At 42.1% G+C, this 19,747-nt stretch overlaps 1 protein-coding gene across 1 annotated transcript in view; it reads left to right on the forward strand.

Annotated features, from left to right (window-relative positions):
* The window catches only part of LOC132388924 (zinc finger protein 850-like), a 43,208-nt gene extending 39,564 nt beyond the window's left edge, over positions 1 to 3,644 (forward strand). The window contains exon 5 of the mRNA XM_059961331.1: positions 2,120 to 3,644. Coding sequence (XP_059817314.1) covers positions 2,120 to 3,527 — 1,408 coding nt within the window. The 3' untranslated portion in view covers positions 3,528 to 3,644. The remainder of the gene's footprint in view (positions 1 to 2,119) is intronic.
* The last annotated feature ends 16,103 nt before the right edge of the window (positions 3,645 to 19,747 follow it).

The following is a 19,747-nucleotide window of genomic DNA, read 5'->3' on the forward strand; positions in this document are numbered from 1 at the left end:
ACAAAGGTTGATTCAGTTGGTGATTTTAACTTCCCAGATATTGACTGGGATTCCCATACTGTGAAAGGACTAGAAGGGGCAGAGTTTGTCAAATGTGCCCTTAATCAGGACGTAGAATTCCTGACGTAAATTGTGCAATAAGCTGTTAGGAAATGACCCAGGGCTGTTAACAGGAATTAGTGATCATAATGCCATGAAATTGAAAGTAAATATGGAAAAAGAGTTCTGGACCATGGGTTGAGAATCTAAACTGGGGAAAGGTCAATTTTGATGGTATCAGAAAGGATCTGACAAGTGTGGTTTGGGACAGCCTGTGTTCTGGCAAAGGAGTAGTTGTAAGTGGGAGGCCTTCAGAAGTGAAATTTTAAGGGTGTGGGGTTTTTATGTGCCTGTCAAAATAAAAGCTGAAAGGTAACTGGTGCAGGGAACCTTGGTTCTCAAGAGATATTGAGGCCCCGGATATTTTGTTCCTCTAAATGCCTCAGACTGTTGGGTGCTGCCAAGACTCATTAACGATGACTCATTAATCATCATTCCAATTCCTGAGCTCATCTGACATTTTTTTTAGTCGTCTTCTGTTGGTTCCTAAAAGCTTCCCAATAGTTTTTGCTCTTTTGTTTGCCTTCTGGTTGGCTTCTCATTTCAGCCATTGTTGTGTCCTCCTGCCTTTCCAATGCTTCCACTTCTTTCGTAAGTATCGATCATTCAACTCCCGAGTTGCTGCCAGAAACTTCAGCCATTGCTGTTCCATTGTCACTCCAACATGTTTTCCCTTTGAAGCAAGTTAGCCCTGCTTCTCCATCACAGAAACATGGAAAAGTTCAGCACAGAAACAGGCTATTTGGCCCATATAGTCAATGCCAAAAAAACATATAAGCTGTCTAATACATCTACCTGCACCGGGACCATTGCCCTCCATACCCCTACCATCCAGGCTCCCATCCAAACCTCTTTTAAATGGTGAAACCGAGCTCACATTCATCACCTGTGCTGGCATCGCATTCCACACTCTCGCGACCATTTCAGTGAAGGGCTTTTCCACATATTCCTGACAAATTTTCACCTTCCCCACTGACCCATGAACTCTGGTTGTCATCCCACCCAACCTCAGTGGAAAGAGCTGCTGGCATTTAACCTATCGTTTTCCTCATAGTTTTGTAGACTTCTAATAAATCCTCAAAGCAATGTATAATTTCCTTGTTTATGTTTAGAGACTTTTTTTAGGTGGATAAGATGATGAGGTGCATTGATCGTGTGGATAGTCAGAGGTTTCTTTCCCAGGGTTGAAATGGCTAACACAAGGGGGCATAGTTTTAAGGTGCTTTGAAGTAGATACCGAGGGGATGTCAGGGGTAAGTTTTTTTACACAGAAAATGGTGGGTGCGTAGAGAGTGTTTCAGTTCCTGTGGGACCAGGCAATGAGCACCGATGCGGCTCATTGGGAACAGGGAATAAAACCAATGGAGAGAGACAACTGAGCCAGATCACAGGTTGGAAATGGCAGAACTGCCCCTATGTTATAGATTCTGGAAGAGCATCAGAGAGTTTGATGATCATTCCAGATACCAGCACTGTGCCCAGTTAGAAGATGATTTCTCTCTCCAACTTGGATTGAACTTTACTGTAAAAGTGTGATGTCAGCTCACACCTTGCCAACTCAAGTGATCTCATCTGAAATGTTGTCCCACACCCATTGATCGATTTTGTAAATCTTTTTACAGGTTAAATATGACAAGGAATTTGTCTACGGGAATCTCGAACACAACACGCCAGTTTTGCTGTCTCTGTCCAGATATTTAGGAAGAGGAGCAAGGGATTCACTCGATCATCAGAACAACTGGCGTGCCGGCCATTTTACACGGGGGGATTGCATTCATCTGCTCAGACAGTGGGAACGGATTCACTCGGGCATTTCAACTGAAGGTACATCAGCAAGTTCACACCGGACAAGGCCATTCACCTGTTGTAAGTGTGAGAAGGGATCTAGTCAGTTATCCCACTTGTGGACACACCAGTCAATTCACACTGGGCAGAGGCTGGTCATTTGCTGAGTTTGTGGGGAATAAATCACTCGATCATCTAACCGAATGGCACACCAGCATGTTCACACTGGAGAGAGGCCATTCACCTGCTCAGACTGTGGGAAGGGATTCACTTGCTCATCTAACCTGAAGGAACATCAGAGAGTTCACACTGGAGAGAGGCCGTTCACCTGCTCAGACTGTGGGAAGGGATTCAGTTCTTCGTCCCATCTGAAGGTACATCAGCGAGTTCACACTGGAGAGAGGCCGTTCACCTGCTCAGACTGTGGGAAGGGATTCACTTCTTTGTCCCAACTGAAGGTACATCAGCGAGTTCACACCGGGGAGAGGCCATTCTCCTGCTCAGACTGTGGGAAGGGATTCACTTGCTCATCTAAACTAAAGGAACATCAGAGAGTTCACACTGGAGAGAGGCCGTTCACCTGCCTAGACTGTGGGAAGGGATTCACTTGCTCATCTGAAGTGAAGGGACATCAGCGAGCTCATACTGGAGAGAGGCCATTCACATGCTCAGACTGTGGGAAGGGATTCACTCGACCATCCCACCTACAGCTGCACAGGTCTGTTCACACTGGGGAGCGGCCGTTCACCTGCTCAGACTGTGGGAAGGGATTCACTTGCTCATCTAAACTGAAGGAACACCAGCGAGTTCACACTGGGGAGAGGCCATTCACCTGCTCAGACTGTGGGAAGGGATTCACTTCTTCGTCCCAACTGAAGATACATCAGCGTGTTCACACTGGACAGAGGCCATTCACCTGCTCAGTGTGTGGGAAGGGATTCACTAAATCATCTCACCTACTTAGCCACCAGTCAGTTCACACTGGTGAGTGGCCGTTCGCCTGCTCAGACTGTGGGAAGGGATTCACTCAGTCATCTAAACTGAAGGAACATCAGAGAGTTCACACTGGGGAGTGGCCGTTCACCTGCTCAGAATGTGGGAAGGGATTCATTAGATCATCTCACCTACAGTTGCACAGGTCTGTTCACACCGGGGCGAGGCCGTTCACCTGCTCAGACTGTGGGAAGGGATTCACTTGCTCATCTAAACTGAAGATACATCAGCGAGTTCACACTGGGGAGAGGCCATTCACCTGCTCAGTGTGTGGGAAGGGGTTCACTCAGTCATCTGAACTGAAGGTACATCGGCGAGTTCACACTGGGGAGAGGCCATGCACCTGCTCAGACTGTGGGAAGGGATTCACTAAATCATCTCACGTACTGAGAAACCAGTCAGTTCATACTGGCGAGCGGCCGTTCACCTGCTCAGACTGTGGGAGGGGATTCACTTGTTCATCTCAACTGAAGGTACATCAGCAAGTTCACACTGAGGAGAGGACATTCACCTGCTCAGTGTCTGGGAAGGGATTCACTCAGTCATCCCAACTGAAGGTACATCAGCGAGTTCACACTGGAGAGAGGCCATTCACTTGCTCAGACTGTGGGAAGGGATTCACTTGCTCATCTAAATTGAAGGAACATTAGAGAGTTCACACTGGGGAGAAGCCGTTCACCTGCTCGGACTGTGGGAAGGGATTCACTTCTTCATCCCAACTGAAGGTACATCAGCGAGTTCACACTGGGGAGAGGCCGTTCACTTGCTCGGACTGTGGGAAGGGATTCATTAAATCATCTCACCTACTGAGACACCAGTCAGTTCATACTGGTGAGCGGCCGTTCGCCTGCTCAGACTGTGGGAAGGGATTCTCTTGCTCATCCGACCTGAAGGTACATCAGCGAGTTCACACTGGGGAGAGGCCGTTCACCTGCTCAGTGTGTGGGAAGGGATTCTCTCAGTCATCTGAACTGAAGGTACATCAGCGAGTTCACACTGGGGAGAGGCCATTCACCTGCTCAGTCTGTGGGAAGGGATTCATTAAATCATCTCACCTACTGAGACACCAGTCAATTCACACTGGCGAGCGGCCGTTCACCTGCTCAGACTGTGGGAAGGGATTCACTTGCTCATCGAAACTGAAGGTACATCAGCGAGTTCACACTGGGGGAGGCCGTTCACCTGCTCAGACTGTGGGAAGGGATTCACTTGTTCATCCCAACTGAAGGTACATCAGCGAGTTCACACTGGGAGAGGCCGTTTACCTGCTCAGACTGTGGGTAGGGATTCACTTGCTCATCTAAACTGAAGGTACATCAGCGAGTTCACACTGGGAGAGGCCGTTTACCTGCTCAGTGTGTGGGAAGGGATTGACACAGTCATCTCAACTGAAAGTACATCAGCGAGTTCACACTGGAGAGAGGCCATTCACCTGCTCAGTGTGTGGGAAGGGATTCACTAAATCATCTCACCTACTGAGCCACCAGTCAGTTCACACTGGCGAGCGGCCGTTCACTTGCTCAGACTGTGGGAAGGGATTCACTTGCTCATCCGACCTGAGGGTACATCAGCGAGTTCACAATGGGGAGAGGCCGTTCACCTGCTCTGACTGTGGGAAGGGATTCATTAAATCATCTCACCTACTGAGACACCAGTCAGTTCATACTGGTGAGCGGCCGTTCGCCTGCTCAGACTGTGGGAAGGGATTCACTTGCTCATCCGACCTGAACGTACATCAGCGAGTTCACACTGGGGAGAGGCCGTTCACCTGCTCAGACTGTGGGAAGGGATTCACTTGTTCATCCCAACTGAAGGTACATCAGCGAGTTCACACTGGGAGAGGCCGTTTACCTGCTCAGACTGTGGGTAGGGATTCACTTGCTCATCTAAACTGAAGGTACATCAGCGAGTTCATACTGGGAGAGGCCGTTTACCTGCTCAGTGTGTGGGAAGGGATTGACTCAGTCATCTCATCTACAGACACACAGGCAAGTTCACACAGGAGAGAGGCTGATCAGCTGCTGAGACTTTGGGAAGTAATTCTGTCAGCAAAATCAACCAAATGTGTAGCATTGAGTTCACAGTGGGGAGAGGCCATTCACCTTCTGTGAATGTGGGGAGCGATTCACTCAGGTCATTTAACCTTATGTAACTCTTGCTTCAGCTAGCAACTTAATATAGGGGGTGATAGCCCCTGAGCTTGGCCAAACCTAAGAAATCTTGTTTGTGTGAATGCTGCATGATGTGTCCCCTGTTACAAATCAGTACCCCAAAAATAACAAGTGCTACACAATATGCGATTAAACAATTGAGCTATTGAATTCTTACTTTGAGTATAGGATTAGTAAAGGAAACAATAAAAGTAAAATTGCCCTTTCTCTCCATTCGTGTCTTCTCATCTCTCCCTGGCAAAAGACCGTGAAAATCTACCTTCCAGACTCACAGGAAAGAACAATATCTCTCTCATTGGATAGCTAGGCACTCCAAAACCCTGTTATTTCTAGTCATAAGCTAAACATCGCTGCTGCAGAGAAAGCATTAGCTCTGCAGTGAAACATAACAGAGAGACCATTACATTAGCATTGAAATCTCACAGCATTTTACACTTGTGACACACTACCGGCTTCACACAGGGGAGAAAGTTTCAATAAGCTGCATGCTGGATATTTGTCCATCACTGTTGCTGAAGCTATTTTGAGAGTGACTATCAGTGCTGAAGTCTACAATTATTGCTGCTGCTCACTGCATCCAGTTCTGGGCATGGGAGGAGTTTCTTCTACTGCATATTCACCTTCAATGGGACTGGAGTTTAATATTGACTGGGGTGGAGTGTGGCCAGTGAAGAACTGGAGCTTTGAAGCTTTGGCTCAAGTAGTTTTGGCAGATGGATTGTGCAATCAAGTCAATCAAGATTTGAATAGCTCCTTGAGGCTGTGCTTGTTTGTGAATGGAGTAACATCAGTTTCTGAGCTGCTCCTAATTTTGTCCCTTTCCCCCTACTTTAAACCGAATTTAATATCTTCATTTGCAGATTCATGAAGGGGAACAATGTGTCTTTGAGGAGTGGGGAGTACTTGTCTGAACCTAGTGATAAAGGCAACGGGAAAGGAAAGATGCAACAGGAAGGATCTGATGAAATGCCATTGTGGGCTGAAGATATGGCTTGGAAACAGTTCACTTAAAGACTAACTTGAAAAGAATAGTAATGAAATGATGTCATTTCTGGGAAAACTTAAGGATCTGGAAGCACAAGTCACTACACACAAAGAGGAATTGAAGATAATTAAGTAAAATAAAGTAAAACTCGTTTGGAAAGATATCGAAATAAGATTATAGACCTGGAAACTAGGTCTCGCCGAAGGAATATACAAATTGTTGGGCTGCAAGAAGGAGTTGAAAATGGAGATTTAACTGCTTACATTGGTAAGCTTTTTCATACCTTATTTCCTTCTATATTATCACAGCCGCCAACTACAGAAAAAACACACAGAACACTTCGAGATCTCAAGATCCAAATAAACCAAGGGCTGTTCTGGTTTGTTCTCAATATTTTAAGATTGAAGGTCAAATAATGTGACAGGCAAGAAAACAGAGTTTTTAGATTTGAGACATCTGAGCTCGGTTTTTATGAAGATTTTTCTAAGGAGGTAATGGAACAAAGATTAAAATTTACTCTGGTAATGAAACAGGGATATGATAAGAAATTGTTTCCTTCCTTGCGTAACCCAATGAAGATTAAAGTTCTTCCTCCTAATTCTCCTCCTCGTACATTTTGTGATCCTAAAGTTGCACTGGCATTTGTTTAAACTATACCTGCTGCGACTGCCGATTGAACTGTCTGGCACATTATCTGCATAATAACATTTCGGAAAGAAGATTTATGAAGGTTACTTGGACACTTCATTGAGAGATTATTAAAAGAAGATTAGGGGACTTGTTTATTACTGCAGATCATTGTTTTTTTCGGTAAGAAGATTTATGGTTCAAGTATGACTGTTTAAATGGTTATTTGGACATTCGACGAAGAAAAAGCACATAAAAGGACTTAGTCCTTTAACCTAATATCTGGTTTGATACTTTTTGTGTTTTTTTTTAATTAACTAACTGGTAGGTTTTCCTACTAATGGGGATATTTCCTTTTCTTATATATACTTAGTGGAGGTTTAAATTATTTGTATAATATTTAGTTTTAAAGATTGTGTTGATCTGTTATTCTGTTATTAAACACTATGCTTGGTTTCTCTAGGTAATATGTTTCACATTTTAATAACTGCTTATTTTTAAAATTCTTTTCAATATATTAGTATTTTTTATATAATGAATATTATTGCATCTTATAACTGAATTTAAAGCTTTTTTAGGGGATTTAATGTTAATGTTAAGATGGAACTGTTTTTCACTTTCTAAGAGATAACAATTTTTTGGTTTCCTCTGTTTAAAAAAAGATTAAATATAAACATGGGAAAGTTTGTAGATGCTGGAATGTAAACATTTTCCTTTGTTGAGACTTTGTCGTTCCTCTTACAAGGTCAGTGGGTTCCATTTTTTAACGGGGGAGGGATAGAGAAACTTGTTTAATCTTTTGGACAGACAGAGCAGTCTTGGCTGTGTTTCCTATCATAGGATGCCTGCTTTTTCTGGGCTGTGGGGGGAGTGGGATGGGGTTAGAATTAGGGTTTTTTTTCCCATTGGTTGGTTCCGGAGCATGTGTGTTTTCTGTGTGGTTGTATTCTCCATCGCCACCATTTTTGATCATCCCGTATTGGTCTGTGCTCGGCACATGTGTAAAGTAGAATAAAATTATAGTATGGAATCTAAACAGATTAATGTAATAAGTTAGAATGTACGTGGTTGGAATCATCCTATCAAATGTAAAAAGACTTTTAAAATCATCAATCAATTTCAACCTGATACAATTTTTGCCCAGGAGACACATATCAAGGCGGGAGATCAAAATAGGTTTTTTGGATCGTGGAAGAGTTTGCAATTTCACTTCACTTCTCAAAGTAAAACTAAAGGAGTGTCTATTTTTATTAAATCCAGTATTTTCTTCATTCAAGAGGATATTAAGTCAGATTCTTTACTAGATTTTTAATTGTTAATGGGGTAATTTGTAACAGAAAAGCTGTTTTGGTCAATTTGTCCGGTCCTAACTTAGATGATTTTTTTAAAAAAATGTATTTACTTCACAGTCTCATTTAAATGAATATATGTAGATAATGGGCAGGGATTTTAACTGTTGTTTAAATCCTTTGATTGACATGAGCTCAACCAACCAGTAATTTCCAAATCACTCTGCATTACTTATTAATTCCTTTTTGACTGATTTTTGGATTGATTGAATTATGCAGATATTTACACCCAGATGATAGAGATTTTTTTTTGTCGCATGTTTATAGAAAATTATTCAAGGATCGATTATATTATAGTTGACCTTTGCTTCTTGCCTAGTGTTAAGAATTGTGGATATGACACTATCGCTCTATCTGCTCATGCAGCTTTCAGTTTGTCTTTCGAATTTGATGATGCAATCCTTGCCCACCCACCTTGGCGCCTGTCTCAGACATCATTGCAGAATTCAGACTTTGTTAGCTTCATTGAAAACCAGGTAAAATATTTTTTTTCTTTTTAATGTTATATGGGGTACATCTAAATTAATCATATGGGATATATTTAAAGCATTTTAAGGTGGTCAGATCATTTCTTAATCTGCTAACCTGAAAAACCAGGATAAAGTAGAATTAATAAGATTTCAAAACAAGTTAAAGACTTGGATAATATTTATGCTATTTCCCCTAATATTGACTTATTTTAACAAAGGATGGAACTTCAATCACAATATAATTTATTATTAACTCATCCTATTGAAGGCTATTAGCTTCAGCTAAAACGTCAATTTTGTATGTTTTGAGATAAAAACAACAAACTGCTTGTATCTCAATAAAAAACGGCCTGAGCAAAACGGCAAATTTTGAAAATCTGTAGGAAAGATGGTACCCTGGCTTGGGAATATGAAGACATTGATAAGATTTTTCAAGGTTTTTATAATGATCTTTATAAATCTAAATTTCCAGTCGATTCTTTTAAAATGATTTTTTTTTCTTATGGAAGTTTGTTTTTCCTCGAATTTCAGTTAAGGATCAAAAAACTCTTGATGCCCAAATTACTGAAGCCAACATTCATAAAGCTAATTTTTCAATGGCATCTGGTAAGGCCCCTGGACTTGATGGCTACCCTGTAGAATTATATAAAAAAAATGGAAAATTTCTCTCTTGGTATATGTAGGAAATGCTTAAGGACTCTTTTGTGAAAGGCAATTTAAACTTTACTTTTTATGACGCTTCTAATGCTTTAATTCTTAAAAAGGATAAAAGTCATTCTGATCGTGCCTCATATAGACCTATTTCATTACTGAATGATGATGCTAGGATCCTGTCAAAGATAATGGCCAAGTGGTTGGAAAATTTTTGGGTAAAGTTATTTTTATAGATCAAACAGGCTTTAGAAACGGCCATTATTCCTTTGAAATATTCGGAGATTATTTAACATTATATACCCGTCTTCTTTTAAAACCCCACAACGTGTCGTCTCTCGATGCTGAAAAAGCATTTGATCAATTTGCATGGAAGTATTTGTTTAATGTTTTGGAGAAATTTGGTTTTGGTGTTAATGTAAAAAAATTGGATTAGAATGATATATAAAACTCCTGTTGCCTCTGCTATTACTAATAATTGTAGATCTCTTTTTTCAGCTTTCACGGAGGACAAGACAAGGTTGTCTATTAAGTCCTTTGTTATTTAACTTAAAACTAGAATCCCTTGGTATCACTCTTCGTGAAGCTAAAGGTATTCATGCGATTCTTGTGAATGAGATTTCTCTACGCTGACGATTTTCTGGTTTATATATCTAATCCCAAAGAATCTCCCTGCCTTGCTAAAATTATTTAATGAATTTGGAGATTTTTCAGGATATAAAATAAATTTTAATAAAAATGAACTGTTTCCTTTAAATTAATCTGTTTCCATATATGTAATACTCCATTCAACATTATGGATTCTTTTAGATATTTATGCGTTATAATCTGTTTTAAAAAAAAAGGATCTTTACAAAGCTAATTTTGTTCCCTGAGTAGATTCTATGAAGTATTTATTTAGTGGATGGAACCCACTTACATCTTCACTTGTTGGTCACATCCATATAGTCAAAATGATGATTTTACCAAAATTGTTATATTTATTTCAGAATATCCCTGTTATTTTTTTTTTGATCTGATTGATTCTATTATCTCATCTTTTATTTGGAATGATAAAAGACCAAGAATTAGTAAACGTCACTTACAAAAATTGAAAAGGATGGAGGTCTTACTTCGCCTAACTTAAGAATGTATTCCTGGGCTGTTAATGTGCAATATATGTCCTTTTAGTTACACGGGGTTGACAAGAACAAATGGCCAGTTTGGGTAGATTTGGAATTGAAAGTTGTGAAACAGTTTTATTTAACCTCTTTATTGGGAGCTGCTTTACCTATACAATTAGCTAAAGTTGCTAATTTAAATTTATGCCCTTTGATTAAATATTCTTTACAAATTTGGCTCCAATTCCGTAATTATTTAATCTTAAAAAATTTAAACTTTCTAGTTTAATTTATTGAATTTTTTTAAGCATTCTTTGAGTGATCCAATTTTTTTACTTTGGCAAAATAAAGGCATTAATTCTTTTTTGAATCTATTTAAAGAAGATAGACTGATGTCTTTTGAACAATTAGTTGATAAATATTCTCATTCTTACTCATAATTTTTACAATACCTTAAAGTTAGACAGTTCTTACAAAAACATTTAACTAATTTTCCTTACATATTGAATGCCGGCTTGTTAGGTACTATTACGAGTATGAACCCACTGATGAAGGGTTCCATTGGCAGAATTCATAATTTACTATTACAATGGGATAAGTGTCCTTTATTTAAGATTAAACAAGATTGGAACTTAATTTGTCTTTAATGATGGAGGACTGGACACGGATTCTGAAGTTGGTTAACTCTTCTTTGATTTGTGCTAGTCATGCAGTGATTCAGTTTAAAGTTGTACTCATTACTATTTGACGAAGGAGAGATTGTCTAAAATATTTCCTAATTTTGTCAGTTATTGTGATAGATGTAAAAGTGAGCCAGCTACACTGACACAGATGTTTTGGTCTTGTTCTACACTGAAACGGTTCTGGAAGTCAGTTTTTTTCTACAATTTCTAAAAGGCTTAAAATTAATTTACGACCTAACAAATTAACTGTACTTTTTGGAATAATTCTTTAAAATATCCAAGCTATTTCTTTGTCTGACAAACATGTTATTGCCTTTGTTACAATGATAGTTAGGAGAGCCATTCTGTTGAAGTGGAAAGGTATGTCGGCTCTTACTCTGTTACAATGGTTCTCTCAAGCGATGCTACGTCTTAGTTTGGAGAAAATTAGAAGTCGAGCCTTTGAACCTGTGTTTGATTTTGATAAAAGAAGGATTTCATTTGCTCATTATTACCATTGAAGTTAATTGATAATTTTCTCCATGATCTAATTGTATTTTTTTTTCTTGCTGGCGGTTTGCTGGTTATCTTCAGAAGCTTTTTGCATGGCGCATGGCTCCGGGGTTGAACGCTTAATATGTTTTTTCCTCACTTTTCTTTGCTTTAGTGTTTTTCTTTTCTTTTCTTTTTTTGTGTCACCATATTTTTCAATCTTTAAAACAATGTTTTTTTTTTCCTTTACACATCTTAAGTGTTATTTACTTCGATGTACTCTTGTTATTTTGGACAATAATAATGAAAAGATTTGAATAGTTCAGACTCAGCAGAAAGCAGCTGACTGGGCAATCGAGGGCAGGTGACCAAGCAGTCCGATTGGGTAATCGTAAATTGAGTAGCTCAACATACAAATAAAAAGAGGGGTAGATCAAGTAGAGCGGCCAGTGAATGAGTGGGGCCAGAGCAGCAGTGGAGCTTTGAGGCTTTGATTCGAGAGGTTTTGGCGAGCAGAGGCGGAGGACGAACTTGCTCCCAGTGGGTAAGGCTGGGTAAGGTTCTTTAATTAATTTAATTAACTTAGGAGTTGGTGATGGAGGTAGTAGGTAGGGCAGTCCAGTGCTCCGATTGTAGGATGTAGGAGTCAGGGACAACACAATTGCCTCTGATGACTATACCAGCATGGGAAGCATCCAGTTTCAGCTCTTGTCAAACCGAGTTAGGAAACTGGAGCTGGATGAACTTCGGATCATTCGGGAGGCAGAGGCAGTAATAGGTAGAAGTTTCAAGGAGACAGTCTCCCTTAAAAATCAGGAGACAGGTAACTAACGGATGACTGTCCGGGGAGGGAGGGGGAATAGACAGAGAGAGCAGAGCACCCCAGTGGCCGTTCCCATCAACAATAAATTTACTGTTTTGGATATTGTTCGTGGAGATGACCTACCAGGGACAAGTTGTACTGGTCGTGTCTCTGGCACAGTGACTGGCCCATTTGCTGAGAAAGGAAGGAGGGAAAAGAGGAGAGCAGTAGTGATTGGGGATTCGATAGTCAGGGGGACAGATAAAAGGTTCTGTGGGAAAGATCGAGAATCCTGGATGGTGTGTGGCCTCCCTGGTGCTAGGGTCCGTGATTTCTTGGATCGAGTTCTCGGTATTCTCAGGAAAGAGGGTGAGCAGTCAGCTGTGGTCCGAGTGGGGACCAATGACATAGATAGGAGTAGGGATGAGGTCCTGAAGAAGGAATATAGAGAGTTAATATAAAAGTTAAAAAGCAAGGGTGGTAACCTCAGGATTGCTGGCAGAGAGGGTAGGAACTGGAAGTCATGGCCGTTGAATGGGTGGCTGAAGAGTTGGTGCAGGGGAAATGGGTTCAGATTTCTGGAACATTGGGATCTCTTCCGGGAAAGGTCAAAGTGGACTGGCTGCACATGAACTGGAAAGGGACCAATATCCTGGCGGCCAGGTTTGTTAGAGCTGTTGGAGAGGGTTTAAACTTGTTTGGCAGGGGGTGGGAATCAGAATGTGAGTGCAGAGATTAGGGTACAAGGACAAGGGCATGATGCTATGTGATCTAAGTTGGTGAGGAAGGACAGGCAGGAGATAAAACATAAATGTCGCCACAGAGGGGTTGAAATGTTTCTATTTCAATGCTAAGAGTATTAGGAATAAAGTGGATGAACTTCGAGCATGGATCAGTATGTGGAGTTATGACACTGGCCGTTACTGAAACCTGGCTGGAGGAAGGACAACATTGGCTGATGGAGGTACCGAGGTTGAGGTGTTTTAAAAGGAATAGGATGGGAGGTAGAAAGGTGGGGGGGGGGGAGTAGCAGTACTGGTCATGGAAAGTTTCACGTCTATAGAAAAGGGAGGATGCTGCAGAGGGCGTATCCATTGAGTCGGTGTGGGTGGAAGTCAGAAAAAGGAAGAGAACAATCACGTGTGCTGGGAGTAGTCTATATGCCCCACTCCGAGGAGCAGATAAGCAGCCAGGTTTTAGAATGGTGCAGGAAATACAGGGTTGTAGTTATTGGTGATTTCACCTTCCCTCATATTGACTGACACCACCTGACTGCAAGGGGCTGAATTTGTCAGGTGTGTTCAAGAAGGATTCCTGATACAGTATGTGGACCGGCTGATGAGAGGAGAAGCCATACTGGATCTAGTTACAGGTAATGAACCTGATCAGGTGGCAGAGCATTTTGGTCAGAGTGACCTCAACTCCCTTAGCTTCAGCATTGCTATGGAAAAGGATAAAAACAGGCAATGGGAAAGTGCTTAACTGGGGAATGGCTAACTGAAGGGATGAGGCAGGAACTAGCAGGAGTAAATTGGAAACAGATGTTCAAAGGTGAAAGCACATAAGTAACGTGAAGGAAGTTTAGGGAATACCTGCGCTGGGTTCAGGATAGGTTTGTCGCACTGAGGCAAGGAAAAAGTGGTAGGAAAAGGGAACCGTGGCTGAGAAAACACATGAGGCAACTCGTCAAGCGAAAGAAGAAAGCATATGTTAGATATAAGAAGCAGGAAGCAGGAGAGGCTCATGAGAAATATAGGTTAGCGAGGAAGGAGCTTAAGAAAGGATTTAGGAGAGCTTGAAGGCGGCATAAGAAGGCCTTGGCATCTAGGATTAAGGAAAACCCCAAGGTGTTCTATGTGTATGTGAAGAGCAACGATGACAAGAATGAAGATGGGGCCGCAAAAGGATAAGGAGGTCAACATGTGCCTGGAGGCGCAGGCGGTTGTGGAGTTACAAAATGGATACTTTGCTTCAGTGTTCATAAGTGAAAAGGATCTTGATCAGGCTGAGGTCGAAATAGAACAGGCCTGTGTGCTGGAGAATGTGGAGATTAAGGAAGAAGGTGTAGGATTTTCTTAAAAACCACAAATCCCCAGGTCTGGACGAGATATACCCCTGGATGCTGTGCCAAGTGAGAGAAGAGATCGCTGGAGCAGTAGCTATGATCTTTGATTCCTCTTTGGCTGCAGGGGAGGTGCCGGAGGATTGGAAAACGGCTAATGTAGTTTCCTTGTTAAAAAGGTAACAGAGAAACCTGGTGAGACCTTCTATAGCCCGGTGAGTCTTACGTCGGTGGTCTGCAAACCATTGGAAAGGATTCTTAAGGATAGGATCTACGAGCATTTGAAGAAGTACAGTCTATTCAAGGATAGTCAACATGGCTTTCTGAAGGGAAGATAGTGCCTCATGAGCCCAATTGAGTTTTTTGAAGAGATAACAAAATAAATTGATGAGGGTAGGACGGTAGATGTCTACATCGAGTCTAACAAGGCATTTGACAAGGTCCCCCACGAGAGACTCATCCAGAAAGTCATGAGGCATGGGATCAGTGAATCCTTGCTGTTTGGATAAAAAAAAAATGGTTACTGGAGGAAAGCAGGCGTTAGTTGTGGAAGGAAAGTATTCTGCATGGAGGTCGGTGACTAGTGGAGTGCTGCAAGGATCAGTCCTGGGACCCCTGCTGTTTATGATATTTATAAATGACCTGGATGAAGACGCAGGAGGATGGATCTGTAAGTTTGCGGATGAGACGATGATTGGAGGAGTTGTGGATGGAGCTGTAGGTTGTCGAAGGTTACAAGAGGGTATGTACAGATTGCAGCGTTGGCCAGAATAGTGGCAGATGGAGTTCAATCTGATTAACTGTGCGGTGATCCATTTTAGAAGGATAAACCAGAAGGCTGAGTACAGGGTTAATGGTCAGTTACTTAAGTGTGTGGATGAACAGAGGGACATTGGGGTTCAAATCCATACATCCCTCACGGTCGCTGCACAGATTAATATAATAGTTAAGAAGGCCTAGGGGATGCTAGTCTTCTTTAATACGAGGATTGAGTTCAAGAGTAGAGAGGTCAGGTTGCAAATCTACTAAACTTTGGTGAGACTACGCTTAGGGTATTGTATTCCATTCTGGTCACCTCATTATAGGAAGGATGTGAAAGTTATGGAGACGGTGCAGAGGAGATTTACAGGAAAATTGTCTGGATGGGAAAACAAGTGTTTTGAGGCATTGTTAGCAGAGCTGGGACTTTTTTCTTTGGAGAATAGAAGGATGAGAGGGGTCTTTATTAGAGATCTACATGATTATGAGAGGTATAGATAAGGCTCTATCCAGTACCTGTTTCCCAGGGCACAGATAGTAAGCACCAGAGGGCATACCTACACAATTAAGTTAAGGGAGAGCAGTTTATGGGAGACATGAGGGGTATTTTCTTTTACACAGAGGGTTGTAAGTGCCTGGAATGACTTGCCAGGGATTGCCAGGGATTTCTGTTGCAAGCTCTATAACAGAGAACATTCCCAGAATGAAACAAAGCAGCTGAATGGCGTTAGCTCATTGGTCTATCATAACAAAGTCTACGGAATCTCGGAATTGACAGGACCATGAATAATAATTCTGAAACCGAGAGGTGAGCCTAAGAGTATTGAGTAACAGCATTCACTGAATTCTCAAATCGTCATTTCTTCTTATTTGAGATTTTGCAACTTCTTGTCAATCTTCCTCATCACAACTGGGATTATATTTCAGTAACATCATGATTATTTCTTACCCCAGCTGTTGGAAGACATGTCAGCCTTGTGCAGTATTAGATATTCAGCATGGTGGGTCAAGTATAAATGAATGACCGTCGAGATTTATCAGATCAGAGTGAGTTCCTTCGTCTGGATTATAGGTAGCCGGAAGACAGGCTGGATCTCACACAGAATATTTGAAGCATTGTACCTTGTGGGAAAGATATATTATTTGATCATTGCCATTATTGGTTTCCTGGTACGAACAGAGGCAAACTAACAACTGCTTTTCTGTGTGAGCGGTATTTGGATTCATTCAGTTACCAACAGTGTTATGATGGGGTTGCATCAGTGAGAGAGGAGCCGACATTGTGATAAAACGGAGCAACACACACAAAATGCCGGTGGAACGCAGCGGGCAACATCTATAACTGACGAAGGGTCTCGGCCCGAAACGTCGGCAGTGCTTCTTCCGATAGATGCTGCCTGGCCCTCTGCGCTCCACCAGAATTTTGAGTGTCTTGCTTGAATTTTCCGCAGCTGCAGATTTCCACGTGTTTACCGTGACAAAACCGAGTTGGCTGAAAATATCCCGGCAGGTGAAAGTGATGAAGAGTAGAAGATCGGGGAGATGGACTCATGGCAGGCATTTGTGATTTATCAATGCCCGGTCGCTTGTCGAAGTAAACGCCAATAATCCAGCGCACTCGTCACCTTTACGGGCTACTTGGAGTTGCACCAATAACGCGACAGGCTTTACATTCAGATTTTAAGATATTGCTGCAAATCTGAAGAGGAATCATGACGGGAATCGAGTCGTCAGTGATATTGAAGAGAATATTAGAACGTTTTTGACATTAACAGCCCTTTCGGCCCAGTAATGCTCTCCAAAGTCTTCTTTATAGTGAATCGAAATAACTATCTCGTTTAGATCTGGAATTCTCTCAGGTAGTGCTCTCAACCAGAAGGCTAGATAGCTTGCTACGTACGTCCATGGGTTAGGAGGAAACCCATCAGTGCCCGTTAGAGCCAGACGGGGTAAGGCTCATGCAAAACGCCGCTCTGGGTCCATGAACGTCGAAGCATTTGGAATAATGCTGCAGTAATTTGCAGCAAACGCTAAAACATCAGATGTTTACAAGTACCTACATTATCTTTTCTTTGGACGTTGGGTGGAATAAGCAAGGACGCACAAGATTCCTGAAACATTCAGCGGGTCAGAAAAAACGATTAAAAGTGAAAATTAGAAATTTCTGATCGGATACGAAAACATTCCGTGAAAGAACCCCGATCACCAGTAGTTGCAGAATTTAAAATAAGCGAGGCAAACGGGTCTCCTGTAGGCGCGGGACAAGCCGGGAGTCGAGGCGGAGACAAAGACATGCGAACTGGGGCAATTAATTTGCCTTCAACTTTCCGTTCTGTGAATGGGCAGAGCCGGAGGGAGCAGGGCTTCGCCGTATGGGGATAGTGCCAGAAGATTGGTAACGGGAACGCGGCAGTCAGCATCGCTAAGAAAGTTGCTAAAGTGCCCAGACTACACATGGGGGGAAAAAAAAACAAACAAACCAATGCTGGAAGATTTAAATTGAATTCTCCAAATGCCCTCGACGATCAATTGAAAATGTTCCTTCCCAAACGTTACTCCTCTTCCAGTACCGAGTACAATACCCTTTCACCAAGCATGAACTCGTTTGTGGTGTCTGCCACGCCCAATTTAAACTGTTTAAACTTCCAGAAATGAACTACCATATACTTAAAGTTCGACTGTTCTGAATTTCCAGTTAATCCCTGCCTTCAGACACAGCTAGTGGCGAGAAATAAATTCACGCATTCTTTCTTTTTTTTTCTCCCAGTGAGTTTAGTGGCGATTGTGATCTTGTCCCGCGAGAAGTGTGGTCTCTCCATCTGTACCACTCGATACTTGGTGGCCATGGCTACGGCGGATCTGCATCTATCGTCTTTGAGATCATTCTGTGGCGGGTCAGTTATTACTACTTTCCCGGGACATTCCTGGACGTCACTCCAATATGCAGTATGATCTTCCTCCTGAAAAAGACAGCCACATAAATGTCTGTCTGGTTCATTGTCACTTTCACGTTTGATTGGTTTGTCGCTTTTTGTTGCCAGAAGCTGAAAGCAAAATGTTGCACCGGGAAAACTGCGGCTGTGGTTCTGACAACTAGTGGTGTTCTGCTCTTTTGTAAAAATGTGCCTTACTTCTTTGTTAGCAAGCCTGCGAAAGTGATTGACAATAAACCCTGGGAGTGTTTTCCAAAACCGAGCTCCTATACTGAAGCTGGGTGGGTAGGATATCGATCGTATTTCGTCGTTATAACGCCGTTACTGCCATTTGTTTTAATACTGCTGTTTAACGCTCTGACAGTCAGACACATTATAGTGAATAGTCGCGTCCGTAAGACGTTGAAGGGTCTAAGCAAGACGGAGAACCGCAGTGACCCGGAGATGGAGAGCAGGAGGAGGTCTGTGATTTTACTTCTCACCATCTCCGGAAGCTTCATCATCCTCTGGTCAGTATATGTTGCCGAATTTCTTTACCATCCCATTGCCGGGCTAGATCAAAATAATTACAATGACTCGGAGTACATATTTCAACACACCGGATACATGCTGATGATATAAAGTTACTGCACAAACACGTTCAATTACGGGGTAACTCAGTCCAAGTTCAGAGAGCAGTTCATCAGCGCAGCGAAATATCCGTTGTCGTCAATAATTCAACTAATTAATAAACACAATATCTAATTCCAGCAAGACAAGGTATTAGTATTTTCTATCTTCACACAACAGAACCTGCCGTTTTATGAGAACGTGGAAGCGGCGATAATAAAACAGGCTTAGAGCCCGAGAGAGACACCGCACAGGAATAGATTCTTCGGCCACCCACACCTCAACACCCCACCAATTATTAAACATTCCCGCTTTTGTATTTGTTTTTAATTCTGCATCAACATATTCCCACTCAACATATTCAACACCTGAACAGTAGAAATTAATTCCATTCGTTTCCTTAGACTTTTGCAGACGATGAAATGAAAAGGAAAGTCAAATAATCTACAGGAACTTACAGTAACCCTTACATGTTCTTGATATTATATAAACCTGTTAATGAGATGTGTTAGCACTACAGAACTCATGCATGCTATTCATAATTGCACAGGTTTCTATGGAAATTCCCATTTCCTAGTCTGCTTCAAGGAAGGAACGTCGTTTCCTGATTTCTAATAAATTTCCATCCGAGCAAACTGCATCCTCTGCATTCACTCCAGTACAATCGCATGTTCATTATAATTTTAGTTTTTATGTGAAAGCTGGTAAAATTTCAGAGACAGCGGGGGGGGGGGGGGAGGGAACGGAGATAAAAGTGATGCGTTGACAGATGGTGGGGAGAGAATCGAAGTAAGAGAAACGGTGGGAGAGAGGTGGAGGGAGAGAGACATGGGAGAGAATGTAGACGAGGGGAGAGAGAGTGCGAGAGAGATTGGTCAAAGAGAGACGTTCGGGGACAGTTAGGTCTGGAAGTGAAGAGAGTATGGGACCGGACAGGAGACGGCGTAGAGAGAGTGTGCGTGGAGAGGGGAAGGAACTGGACAGAAAGAGACGGAAGAGAAACAATCTGTAACAGAGTGTGGAAGACTTGGGAGAATGAGACTTGGCATTTGGTGTGGAGAATGAGACAGGGAGGGAGCCCTCTGTAGAGATTCCGCGGGGTGGTTGGATATAGAGAGCCCAGTAGTGTGATGTGTTCTTGGATGAGAAGTGCGACCGCGGTGAGGAGAACGATCTGGAGTAGAGAGATTTGGAGTGG

This window comes from Hypanus sabinus, unplaced genomic scaffold (assembly GCF_030144855.1).
Source record: "Hypanus sabinus isolate sHypSab1 unplaced genomic scaffold, sHypSab1.hap1 scaffold_432, whole genome shotgun sequence".
Lineage (NCBI taxonomy): Eukaryota > Metazoa > Chordata > Chondrichthyes > Myliobatiformes > Dasyatidae > Hypanus > Hypanus sabinus.